This window comes from Sus scrofa, chromosome 13, assembly GCF_000003025.6.
Source record: "Sus scrofa isolate TJ Tabasco breed Duroc chromosome 13, Sscrofa11.1, whole genome shotgun sequence".
NCBI classification, from domain to species: domain Eukaryota; kingdom Metazoa; phylum Chordata; class Mammalia; order Artiodactyla; family Suidae; genus Sus; species Sus scrofa.
Window position 1 is genome coordinate 113454615 of NC_010455.5, and position 13568 is coordinate 113468182.

Genomic DNA, 13568 nt, shown 5'->3' on the forward strand with positions numbered 1-13568 from the left:
AGCATTTAGAACTACATAGAGTAAATATTACATCCTCTTTTAAAAGATAAATGAGCTAAAGTAATTGCTATGCGAAGCATTGCTGGTAAAATGGCAATGATCTTACCTTAAATTCTATGCTCTTCCAGACACTGTGCCTGTTGGAAGCCTATCATTTATTGAGCACTGCAAGGTTCCAGACCCTGTGCTGGCTGCAAAGATTAAAGATAACTAGTCAAATTAATGACTATCAACAATCTAAGCCTGAAGGCAAATTGGGCAGAGGAATAGCACGTGCAATGTGTGCCATGTGTGTGATGTTTGCTATGTGTGCAGTGTCTTCCTGGAAGCAACAAGTAGGAAAAAGAATTCAAATGGAAGTTGAGGCCAGGGAATTATCGTCTTCTATACCTTGGAAAGGGGAAAGAGTCTGTGAAATGTTCTCTTGAGTGCAGAAATAAACACCTCATTGTATTTTAGGCCGTCAAGTGATGTGGTCAGATTTCTGTTTTGGAAAAATAGCTTTAGCAGTATTCTGGTTATTTATTGCTGAGCTACAAACCATTCCCATACTGTGTGGCTTTGAACAACCACCATTTTATTATGTCTTCTTATTGGATCAGGAACACGGTCAGGTCTCTGCTGGTCTATTCTTTTGCTCAGTATGCTTGTCACTCAAATCATCAGGTGGCTGGTCTGTTCTCATGTGTGTGGCACATTGGTTTAGATGCCTGGGCTCAGCTTACTTTCCATATGGTCTCAGTGTCTCTACACAGGGACTGCCCAACAAGGTAGTTGGACTTCTTTTCAGTGCTTCAAGAAGTCCTTTTCAGTAAAAGTTACTCATGCCTTAATTACAATTCTCATAAGACACTTCAGCAAATAAACATTGCACTATCACTGAAACTGTTTTCTTTAAGAGCTGTCATGTTTAAGTTAAATGATTGCTCTTAAGATATATGTATTTCTCAAAGAGTGTAAATTTAAATGTGAGGAGATGATGAATTATTCAGAGGTTTTCACAAGTACAGGTTTAGTCCAATGAACATTTACATGGTCAAATAATTATTATAAAAACTATGGGCAAGAAAAATATGAATCAGACCTAATTCTTGGAGGCAGAACCAGAGATGAAAAGTCTATTGCAAGAAAAATGTTTAAGTTAATTAAAAAAAACAAAAACAAAAACATGAGCATGGCAGCCAGTAGTCAGTAGGATGGATATTACGTTTGGGAAAGCCACAGGCAAATTTAATGAGGTCAGGGAGTAGAGGCTAACATCTCTGTGTGAATGGGGTGAGTTTATTTCCTCTCTTCACTTTTTTTCCTGAAAGACTCTAAGGAAGCTTCTTAGGGATGGATGTTATACGAAAAGATCATACTACAAAACATTGGTCAGGCTTGAATGTGGGAAAACTGACTGATATTTTTTTGAATATTTTTTTGGACCAATTAAAAATATGCTCTTGTGATTGTTTCCTATCATTATAGCTGAGTGGTTAATAGCAGATTTTGGAACCATACTACCTGGGTTTAAGTCCTGCATGATATGGAGCAAGTGACTTCAATTCTCTCTCTCTATATATATAACATATATCCTCCCCCCCCTTATTTGTAAAATAGGGATGATGACAATGGTAACTTTAGGGTTTTGATGATTAAATGAATTAACCTAAGTAGAGGTCACATTGTTGTACATAAATAAGTCGTTCCCTCCACCCCCAGTACCATATTTTAACACAATTAGGAGTTCCCACTCTGGTGCAATGGGATTGGTGGTATCTCTGCAGTGCCAGGACACAGGTTCAGTTCCTGGCCAGGAGCAGTTAAAGGATCTGACCTTGCCACAGCTTTGGCATAGGTCGCAACTGTAGCTCTGATCTAACCCCTGGTCTGGGAATTCCATATGCCTGGGGTGGCCAATAAAACACGAATAAACTAGTTGAGGTCATTTATTCACAACTTGTATGCAGTACTTGTTCCTATTTTAATTTTCCATATCCTTAAAAGTTCCTTTTTAGGCAGAAACCATAATATTTGGGCTCTGAAATGTTTTAAAATTACTCAGGGAATGATTAAAGACCTCAGAGGTTTACAGAATTAAAAGCAAAACCAAAAAAAAAAGGCAAATGAAATGAAAAAGAGCGTTTTGGTTCTTTACATGGATGAGAGAGAGAGATTTTGTTTGGGGGTAATATGAGGTTACAGTTATGACAGATGAATGGAATAAGTCTCACCAGTAATAAGAGCTGAAGGAAGTCTATGAGGAAATGTTAGAGAAAAGAGACTTTGATTTTTCCTATATTATGTCCATAGAATAGAACTCTCAAGCAGGTTGAGGGTAGGTTGAGTTTTACTATTATTTTGAAGACTGAAGATTTGGTGTGTTTAGAATGGTTGGGCAAAACATAATCTTTGAATTGGCCATCATTTCAAATCCACTGATTCTTTACTTTTCAAGATACTTTAATTCTCTATAGAAAAAAATAAAATGAACTCTTTATGATCAGTTACTTTATTTTCAACAATTTCCTGAGACAGCAATAGTGAAATAAGCAAGAATGGAAAAGTGAAAATGAAGTAATGGGAATGGCTAAAGGAAGGAAAATAATATAAGCGATGTATTATGGGAAGGAAGAATGCAAATGGGAAAAGAAGCTAAAATCCATGTTGGTAAAGTAATAATATTTGACATTTTAAAATTAATGGGCTAGATGAATTTTAAAATTTTCTGTGTATTATAATAAACTACCTTACAATGGTGTCAATTATATCAAAGTTCTGTTAAATATTTTACATTTAATGCCTTTGTGAATATTGCATTTTCATGCCTCTTGCCTGACATTTAATTTCATATCAGCATTACTTTTAAGTGCCATTGGAGGTCTTCCATTTTTAATAATATTCCTGCTCATAAATCAAATATAAATGACACAAGCAGTGCCCAATATAGGTTTTAGTAAATTGTTTAGTTGCTTTAATTTACCCAAAACTATTAGTATGCATGTATGTAAATATGTAATAAAAATTAACTTTACAATGTCAAACTGTCATATAGATGTAATATATTACTCTAGTCTTTCTCATCCTGTTACTTCTTCAATAAATCCTTTTTTTATTGAAAAGGTTAAAAGTTACTAGTATTATACTTAAAGAAAAGTCACTTAAAGCACAAAAAATTTTGTGCATTAAAATTTTATCAACATTTTTTTCAGATAAAATTGCTTGTGTGTGTAGGCCTAGGAGAAAATACAGTAAAAATATATTCTTGTTAACTTCAGATATATGCATAATTATGTATATGGCATTTTAGAATAAGAAAAAGTAGCAAAATCTTGGGCAAACTGTTTCTCATGCTGTTTGAGATAATTCTCGAAAGGCATTTCAATCTTGATTCTGCTATCAGATGTCAAAATTGAAAGCTTCATATTTCTTAGTTTTTTTTTTTTTACCACTAACATATTCCTACTACTTGTGCAAACATAGTTCACTTAAACTCTTTTTTAGCTCTGGAAGTAAGTGAGTTAATATACATGATTTTCATCTTTTAAGGAACATACTGTGCTGTTAACTATAATAAATCCCTATCACTGTATTTTGGGTTAAATCTCCAATTTAATTTTCTTAACTCCATGGTCTAACAATTTGTAAACTGAATACTAAATTTTTTACATTTGGATCTTACTCTTGGATCTTTAGCTGAAGAGTAGATTTTCAGAATTTATCCAATATAGATTTGGGGTGGTTCATATTGATACACATTTTCTTACTAACTGAAATTTGAGTGAACATGAAGATTCTGTACCATTGTGCTTTTCTGGGCTGCTTCCCTGTCCTAGCAGTTAACCACAGTATCATGATATACTAACACTTTTCCCTAATAACACCCTAAGGAATGAGTATAAAAAGAGGCATTTCAGAAAATGGAAAGCATGGATCCTGGGTGCACTGGATTACAAAAACAAAACAAACAAAACCAAAAAAATTGGGTCGCCTTCCTTACACTGGGAAAGTCTCGAATAGTCTTCTCTGTTATGATTACATGAAACATAGGGATACAAATTTTAGAAAAAAGCACTTCCAGTTTGTAGAAACCTGTTGATACTCTTTGAAGAGTAAAGATATTTAAAAAGTAAGCCAATAAAGTACCTTTGAAAAATGTGGAAAATAGAGTGCTTATTGGCCTCATGTAGATAAAAGCTTCATCTTTCTGTTCCCAGAAATCCAAGAGCCATAGTCAAAAAGCAGCAATTTAAGATCATTCACATTGGCTGAAAGGATAAAAAATTGCAGTGTAGCTATCAAGCTAAGAGCTTCCTCCTGGCAGACAGCGCTCAGAGCAGAGAGGTGATTGTATTGACATGTTAACTCCTGACACACTCAAAGCCCTCTTAGGCCAGTGTAAACCACATGTAGTAGGGATGGACCAAAGGGTTTTAATGCCTGACAACAGGACAGCAGTGGGTTGAATGTGAACTGGAGCTCTCAAGTGCTAAGCACAGTTGTTTTGCTCTTTGTTCCTCAGCAGCAGGAGAGAAGAGAAATTTTGAAACTGTTGCTAAGAAGAGACCATAGAGTGGAAGTTGTGGGCTTTTCCTCAGAGCAGTGGATGTAGAAGAAACTCTGCTTTATTCAAAACCACAGTGCAGGAAACACCGATGTCTGCCAGGGTTCAGTGGAGAGCCAATGGCAGACATCTTTTAGGTCCTGGAGTCAGAACAGCCCCCAAGGGTCTAAGGGTCAAGGTAGAACTGTTCAGATTTAATGGATATCGAGACTCCTGCTGCCTGTAGTCATATTGGGGACAAACTGAGGATAAAGAAATCCATAAGATCTATGAATTTGCTAATATCACACCAACTTTGGAGACTTTCAGAGAGTCCGAAAGTTATAATGTTTCAGAAGAGTAGGTTTTGGAATTTAACAGGCCAGGCATGATACTCCTGATGGTTGTACTTGGGGAAATTACATAATTCCTAAGTGTCAGATACCTCATCTGTAAAATGGTGATTATAATAGTACTTAACATGTAGGTCTGTTTGATTAAATGACATATGTCAAGTGCTAACCTTATAGTAAGCCCTGGCTCATTTTAAGGGTTCATAAAATTGTTTATTAGCATATTATTTTGGATACCATAATATGGGCATGTTGCAAATCCAAACCTGAGTCAAAGATAAAAAGGAGACTCATAGATTTGTCTGGATAGAGGAAACTATCTTACTGACATAGGAATATGCAATGACAAAAAGGAGAACTCAGAAAAAATAAAAACTCTTCAGCTGAGACTGACAGCTCTGTGCATTCACAAGGGAGATCAGGTGGAGACTGATTGAGCCTGAGAAGACCCCATGGACACCCTTCTGCGCCCTGACTGCAGTGAAGCTCGCAACTACATTAAAACTCAATTACAGTGGCTTGTTTTAGTCAGAGTCCAAGTTTTTTTTCCTCCCCCCTTTTTATTTTATGGTTTGTGGCTTGTGGTGTCATTTATCTCATGTACATGTGTTTCTAATGCAAGCCACACAAATGCTCTGAAGGAGGAAAGGGTGTGAGGTTTGTAGAAATAAATAAATACTATAATTGGAAATGAACATATAGGAACAAAGAAGATATTTTAGAATCTCGGGGGAATCATGTGCCAAAAAGGGCCAGGAAAGGAGTCATGGCAGGAACAGAAGCTGTTTACATATCGCTAAAGAGAGTTTTGTGACGTTAGTTTGAACAATTAGTACCATCCAGCACATATTCCTGGTCAAGTAACTCATAGAGTATATTCACTCTATTCTTTCAGTGCATTTATATTAATTCTTCTGTTTGCCAATTTCTATATTGAATTATTTCTTTCTAATAGTGGAAAATGTTGCTGTAAATACAGTAACTCAGGTGGACCCCACTCAACATTTAGTTAGAGTCCATTACACAAATTGCAGTTGAGCACAGGTACCCAAAGACAGACCAGCCCACTTGGGGAACTGGCAGGTGGTCATACATATGCAAGCAATATAAAACAAATTTAGACAAAGCTGCTGGATTTCATTAAATAATTTTCCCTCAAATGGTTTTGACCGCATTTTGCAATTTATGGCTCATTAATTTGTCATCTTATAAGCAAACCTTTTATAAGTCATTGAGAGATCACGGTAACTCAGGCCTCAGAGTAAAGTTTTAGTTTCATGCTCTCCAGCTTGATGACCTGCTCTGCCTAAATTCAGGGTACTATTACCTGATTCAAAGTAGGCCTTGCCTAACTTTTTTTTTCTAAAAATAAAGCACAGACAATAGTTTCCCTTTCCCTTATATATTCTTCAATTAGTGAAGCATGAACAACAAATAATTATTGTCATTTCTTTTATGCAGTTAACATACAAAATTGCAATTAGCTGAGGAATTCTTTTACAGCAATTGCCAGGGCCATTTCACAAAATCAGATGGAAAAAAAAATCTCATTATACTGAAAAATTAAGTCAGGGAACAGAATCTTCCGAATTACTCTTTTATAGTTTTTTATCTTTGACCCTGCTTTCAAATTGAGACCATTAAAACTTTCAACAACAAAAATTTATTCCACAAATATGGGCTTTATTTGTACAAACTAGATTCATACTGAAAAATTTATATCAAATGTTTTTAAGCCTATAAGGAATATCCTTAAACTTAAATTTAAAAATTCCTCTGGGTACTCAGAGTTCACTGGTACAGCATCTAAAGTAATACTGCACGAAGGTGCGTAATGAACGCCTTTTGATGATGCAGTGACATTTCTAAGAAATGCCTTTGCCTCAAATCAATCCACCCAAACCAGCAAATGATTTGACATTCAAAGCTTCAGGAAATTCTGTATGAATATTTTTTCCCCATTGTACAATAAAGATTCAATCATAGAACTGTCAGAGGAAATTGAGATTCTGCCTTATGTTTTAAAGTTAATCTGCCAGACTCATTTATTTATTTTACTTGTAAAAATAACTTTTACAAGTAGGAAAGCCTTTAGATGTGTTCCTAATTCTAATAAGATCTGCACAGTCTTTTATACTGTTGGAGTTAAAATATTATTGGTATTTTAATGTGTCATCACAATCAACGAAGTAAGTCAACCACCTATGACAAACATGATTTTCTACCAAAAACATATATAACTCACATTCATGATTAATTACCACTAATTCCTGGAACTATTAAGCTGAACTCTTTATGTAAAAGCTCTGTTTTTGTAAAAAAAAGACTTAAAGTCAATTCTGTAATAATAAGATAGAATTGGTGCTTGTAAGCCAAATGTAATAATAACTTTTCTGCAAATATTAGCCACTCTTCTCTCTTAACTATCTGAACCACAGCTAATGATTAACAGATGCTTCCCATTCTCAAAAGTGCTTGGATGCACTGCTCTATTTCTCATTATTTCCAGGTTCTTACTCTTGGAACTTAAGCCTTCTGGTCATAATTTATTTTAAGTCTGTACTTTAAAGTGGTAAGCTCCAAATACTTCTATTTTCTTAAGTTCTATAGAATTTCTAGAGTGATCCTTTGTTAGTGGATCACTTGCAATATGTTCAACCTTATTCTAAGCATTTTTGTTCATATCGTTTAATCACAGTAATGATACAGATATAGTCCTATTATTATTTCCAGTTTACAAATGTGCTATTTAAACATAAAGATATTAAGTGAATGGTCTAAGTGACATGGCAAAGTTATGATTTGAACAAGGTAGTATGACTATAGAGGTCAGAGCATTCATGTAATTCCTTCATTGTGATTGTTGAGCAAGAAAGTAATAGTACTGTGATCATATTTCTAAGTGATATTTGTAACATATAACTTATTAAAATGAAATTTTTAAACATAGATTTACTATCTAAATTATTTGCTAGCTGTTGTGTTAAGTTGGATCTGCAGCAGCCAGAGACTGTATTGTATATACTGAAATTTCAGGCTATTTCTGTATTTGTCATTTCTTTCTATATAATTTACTTACTTTCAGCCAGTAAAAATGTGTGAAAGAAAGCATTCAGAAGTATCAATTTATTTTTAACATAATCATGTGCTTAGCAAGAATACAAATTCATTTTTATTGATCTAAGCTTGTCATAGTCTAGAAAAAATACCTTTTAGTTCAACTTTAATTTGCTTTCTTTTCCTGACAAAGGAATGTGTATATAAAATAGAAATGTCTTATAATATATTGAATCTTAAAAACGATATATCCTTCATTGTGGGCTGGGGTGGGAAGAGATTTCATCTAAACAAATAAGATAGGTTGAAAACATGGAGAATATATTGTACTGTTCATAAAAATTGCATTATATGAAAAAAGACCAGGTGGTGCAACATAGACTGTAAGGATGCTGCAGATATTTCTGTTTGAAGAAATGTAACAAACTTTAAGACCTATCTGGTCCACACCAAAGTACGTCTCTTTTAGAGAAAAATTCATGTGGTAGTTTCTAAAATCTATTACATATATTTTTTAAATTACTTATATATGAGTGGTTGTAAAGCAATATGACAATATGAATTAGTCATGTACATCCCCATTATAGAAACGATATAAAAGTTTGGCATAATCATACAGTCATACCTAAGACCTTCTGATTTTGCTGAAAATTCCTTCTTATAAAGTTTCTGTTGTAGTTGAGCATTTAAATGTTCCAGAGGAAAAAAATGTTACATTTCTTTCACTTGACCTCAGGGGGCATGGGGTTTTTGTTTTTTGTTTTCTTTCTTTTTTTTTTTTTTAAGCTACATTATTTCTGGAACAAATTAAATAATCTGTGCTTACTTAAAATTGAATGTGTTATTAGTTTTTTTAGTAGTTCATTACTCGGCTTAATTTTTGAGAGTTCTTTGTAAGTAGATGAGGTTGGACAGAACTGTCAGGGCAGAGATTGATATTTTTGTAAAAAGCTGTACTATTTTCCTTAAGGCAAGATAATTTTTAAAGAAATGGATTTCTAGTAGATTTCTAATAAATATAAATTCCCTTTATCAAATAAGTATTTAAATGCTTCCTTGTCTATGTCATCCCATACTTCCTTGGAAATTTTCTTAAAATATATTGATTTTGTTACATCAAAGGGCTTAATCTACCTGGTACCTAGATACTGCTCTCCTGGAAAATAGAATTTAGTGTAAATTTATAAATGTGTGATGAGTCCAAAAGTGGTAGTAAAGGTGGCAGGCAGATATCCATCATAGTGAGGAGTTAATATCTGTATCTGCATTACATTTTAATTGATGGCTCTGTCTGATGTTTGAAAAGCGTTAAATTGCTGATGTACGTGTGATGGAATACCTATTGTCAGGCTATAAATGAAAACTCTGCCTCATCACTGCAGTTGGGTTTTAAATGATTTGTAGAGAAATGACTTTGAATGTTTGTATTAGAGGTCAGAATTGGAGCTCAGTTTCTGTAAGTAACTCCTGTGTGCCAAGTCTTCCCTGAGTATAAACATGCTCTACAATTCAATGCTGAAAAAAGCTGTTAGACTGATTTATTTAAAATGGGAGGAAAAAAATAATCTGGAAAACTATATTGAGACAATGTCTAAATAAATATATAATGTATAAGCTGAACTCTTAAAGAAGTAAAAATAAGAGTTCCTGTCGTGGCTCAGTGGTAACGAAACTGACTAGTATCCATGAAGATGAAGGTTCAATCCCTGGCCCCGCTCAGTGGGTTAAGTATCTGGCGTTGCCGTGAGCTGTGGTGTAGGTTGCAGATGCCGCTTGGATCCCGCATTGCCTTGGTTGTGGAGTAGGCCAGCAGCTGTAGCTCTGATTGGACCCCTAACCTGGTAACTTCCATATGCTATGTGTGCAGTCCTAAAAAAAAGAAAAAAGAAAGAAATATAATATCATGTAAAGATGGACCATTTAACCCCACAATTATTTACCATTATTTACCATTAATTTATTAATCTCATATTTTTATAAAACCACAAATCACTCAAGCATCACATTTCTCAGTCTAAAGAATTATTCATTGTTGGACCTCGGTTTCTCTTCTGTAACATGAGAGAGTTTAGACTCATGTATTTTAAGGATACTTTATTTCTCCTACCACTAGGTTGCTCCCATTTCCTAGTATTCTTTTTTTTTTTTTTCCCTTAACCAAGTGTAATTTAAAGTCTCCTTCTATCAATTAATCAACCCTCTTCTAACTTGTCTGAATAATTATCACTAACTCCATATTTCACTTCCTTTCTCTGATGGTCTCAATGTGACCAAAGGCAGAATTTAAATGATGCACTTTGTTGAATCATCTTGGGAACCAGGCCAAGCAGAAAAAAGGGAGAGGGCAGGAGGCAATGAAGAAAAGAGGGAGGGAGAGAAAGGAAAATATTGGCCAAATCACTACAGAGGCTGTTCTAATACAGAGTACCATCTGCATGATAACAGTATGTCATGTGGTGCTTTGTAAAAACGTTTTAGTCTCTGCATATAGACTAACTGTAAAAAAAACAAAAACAAAAAACTGGGCATTCCCATTGTGGCTCAACTGAAGTGAACCCATGAGGACCCAGGTTCTATCCCTGAACTTACTCAGTGGGTTAAAGATCTGGCATTGCCATGAGCTGTGGTGTAAATTACAGATGAAGCTTGAATCTGGCATGGCTGTGGCGGTGACAGTGGTCTGCAGCTGTAGCTCTGATTCGACCCCTAGCCTGGGAACTTCCATATGCCTCCGGTACAGACCTGAAATAAAAAATGCATAAATAAAAAACCCAACCCGGTAACTAGTGTGTGTGTGCATGTGTGCGTGAGTGTGTGTGTGACTATTATGCTACCTCCTCCCCTTCTCCAAAATGTCCTACAAAATTATGAGTTCTTTCACATTATTTAACTCAATTTATTTCTTCCAGCAATCCTTGATCATCCTCCTTTCTCTAATACCAGAAGTGTCCATTCTGACCCATATAGCCTATGTAACACTAATGGATGCTTTAAGTTTGCTGTCTCAGTTAATCCCGGTGACCTCACTTTGAGCTTTGTATTATTATGATGCCCATTTCATGGATGGAGACTCTGAGTTGCCGAGAAGTTAAGCCTTTTGCTCATGGTCACCCTTTACCAGCTTTTATGCTGAATCTCTGGCCCGTACGTTCCATCCTCCGTCATAGTACACCAGTCTTGATTTTTCAGATAGTCCATGCATCATGCATTCTCATTCCTCTGTTTACAAGTTTTCCCCTGCTCTCCTCTCACACCCCTGATCTGCCCTAGTTTAAATCCCCCTTTCTTGCCAGAAGTACTTCAGAGTTCACTTTTGGGGGGAATCATTTCCCATATTCTCTGCTAGAATCTGTCACTCCTGAGTCTCCCTTGTGCTTTGCATATTTTATGTGACTGACTTGTTTGTTCCTATAGCTGTTCCTCTGATTGAATCATGTCTTCCTTGTGGAATAGGGATCTGTTCATCTCTGTTCTCATGGCCCGGTACCTGCCATGTTTTAGATACTCATTTTTATTGAGTCAGCAGCTCTGGACAAGAACAAATCCTAGATGATGGGATAGCAGATGAGAAATCTAGTCAGAATTACAAGTTTTATATCATCTAGTTAAATTATACTTGAACTTCCTTAAACACTCAGAACATTTTAATTTATATGGACCTCTGCCAGGCAGGATTGGAATGTTATATACCCATAATTCTACGCATAACACCACTCCCTTTCATGAAGTGTTGCTTTGTATTTTTTCATTAGAGTTCAGTTGTTAACAACTGGCCCTAAGGCACTTAGCTAATCAGTTGTCGGGTTGAGCTCTGTTTTTCACCCACCACAGTGGGACACATAGAAAAAGCATAAAACATAGTGAGAGACCTTAGAATCCAGCTGGGATGACAACTCTAATACACAGAAAATTTAAGTATAAATACTCTTAATCTGTAACTGTAATACACCAGTGTGTTACTGAATACAGACTGAAGACCACTTGTAGTTAATTAGCCCAGTTATCTTAATACCACTCTGCAGGATACAACAAACTGTCATCCAAAACAGTGTAGGGGAGAAAAGCCTCCATCTGCCACTCTGTAGCAAGGTTATGAAACTAAGCTCTCCTATCCTGGCAAAAGCCTTCCCTCTTTGGATGGATGCCACCCCAGACATTTATTTAAAGTTCAGTGAGCCAGGCCAATGCATGTCACTAATTCCATGGAACATGTTGGCTTTCTGTGATATCCTTAAAGTTTTCCAATCATTTTGATAACTTGTGATTAGACAATACACCATATTTTTCTTCTTGTATTTCTCTGGTGTTGCTACTTCATGTAGCTGATCTTCTTCTTCACCAGAATTTGTGTTTTTAAAATTAGTTATGGTAATATAACTCATCCCAGGGTCTTTTTCTTCTCTTAATGAATCATAGCTTTATTTTTCAGTTTTTCTTTTCTTTCCTTTTTTTTTTTTTTTTTTTTTTTGTCTTTCTCTTTTCTTTTTATGGCTCCAGCTTTGGCATATGGAACTTCCCAGGCTAGGGGTTGAATGGGAACTGAAGCTGCAGGCCTGTGTAACAGCCACAGCAACACAAGATCTGAGCTGCATTTGCAAGCTATGCCTCAGTTTGTGGCAATGCCAAATCTTTAACCCCTGAACAAGACAGGGGATTGAACCAGCATCCTTGGGGATACTATGTTGGGTTTTTAACCCAATGAGCCATGATAGGAACTCCTATTGCTTAGTTTTTCTTAAAAGTGATCTTGAAAATGTGTGAGCATAAACTTTGCCTTCATTGTAATACATTATCTCCAATGCAGTTTTGCATTTGTGACTTTAATTCTCCTAAGCTTCAAAGGAATTGTGTGTATGTTTGTGTATGTGTATATATGCCTATTAGATGTTTTCTCATAGCTTTTGTATCAAGTACATTCTTCTTTTATTTATGCTTTTTTTCCCCTATAGTAAACATCAAGAGAAAAACAAAAGATTAGTATGTGATTTTCTGTAGGGATTGATCTATTTCCCCTGATTATAATAACTAAAATTTGACAGAGACCTAATATAGATTACTGTTTGGTTTTCATCTTAGAGGTTTTCTTGGTTGATTTATTTTCAGGAAATATACTTCTCTTGTTTTCACAGGTAAAAAGATGGCCTATCAGAAGGTCAATGCAGATCAAAGAGCTCCAGGCCATTCACAGTATTTAGACAATGATGACCTTCAAGCCACTGCCCTTGACTTAGAGTGGGACATGGAGAAAGAACTAGAGGAGCCTGGTTTTGACCAGTTCCAGCTAGATAGTGCTGAGAATCAGAACCTGGAGCATGCAGAGACTGCGGACCTCAATCTTGACTCCATTCAACCAGCAACTTCTCCCAAAGGAAGGTTTCAGCGACTCCAAGAAGAGTCTGATTACATTACCCATTATGCAAGATCTGCACCAAAGAGCAACCCCTGCAACTTTTGCCGCCTTTTAAAAATATTTTGCACAGCAATCATTTTATTTATTTTTGGAATTTTGATAGGCTATTATGCACATAAAAATTGCCCTTCAAATGCTACATCTTCAGGAACACTTGATCTTCAGTTATACCAAGAGATTCTCAAGACAATCCAAGCAGAAGATATTAAGAAGTCTTTCAGGT

The 13568-nt window shown here is 35.6% G+C and overlaps 1 protein-coding gene across 12 annotated transcripts in view; it reads left to right on the forward strand.

The window, feature by feature from the left end:
* Window positions 1-13568, forward strand: part of NAALADL2 (N-acetylated alpha-linked acidic dipeptidase like 2) — a 1365504-nt gene that overhangs the window by 604504 nt on the left and 747432 nt on the right. For all 12 annotated transcript variants that reach the window (XR_002338111.1, XM_021071192.1, XM_021071188.1 and 9 more), the window contains one exon: window positions 13065-13566. Coding sequence is in view for 11 of the 12 variants with exons in the window: in XM_021071185.1 (XP_020926844.1) it covers window positions 13065-13566 (502 nt within the window). In the remaining variant the exon portion in view is untranslated. The remainder of the gene's footprint in view (window positions 1-13064; window positions 13567-13568) is intronic.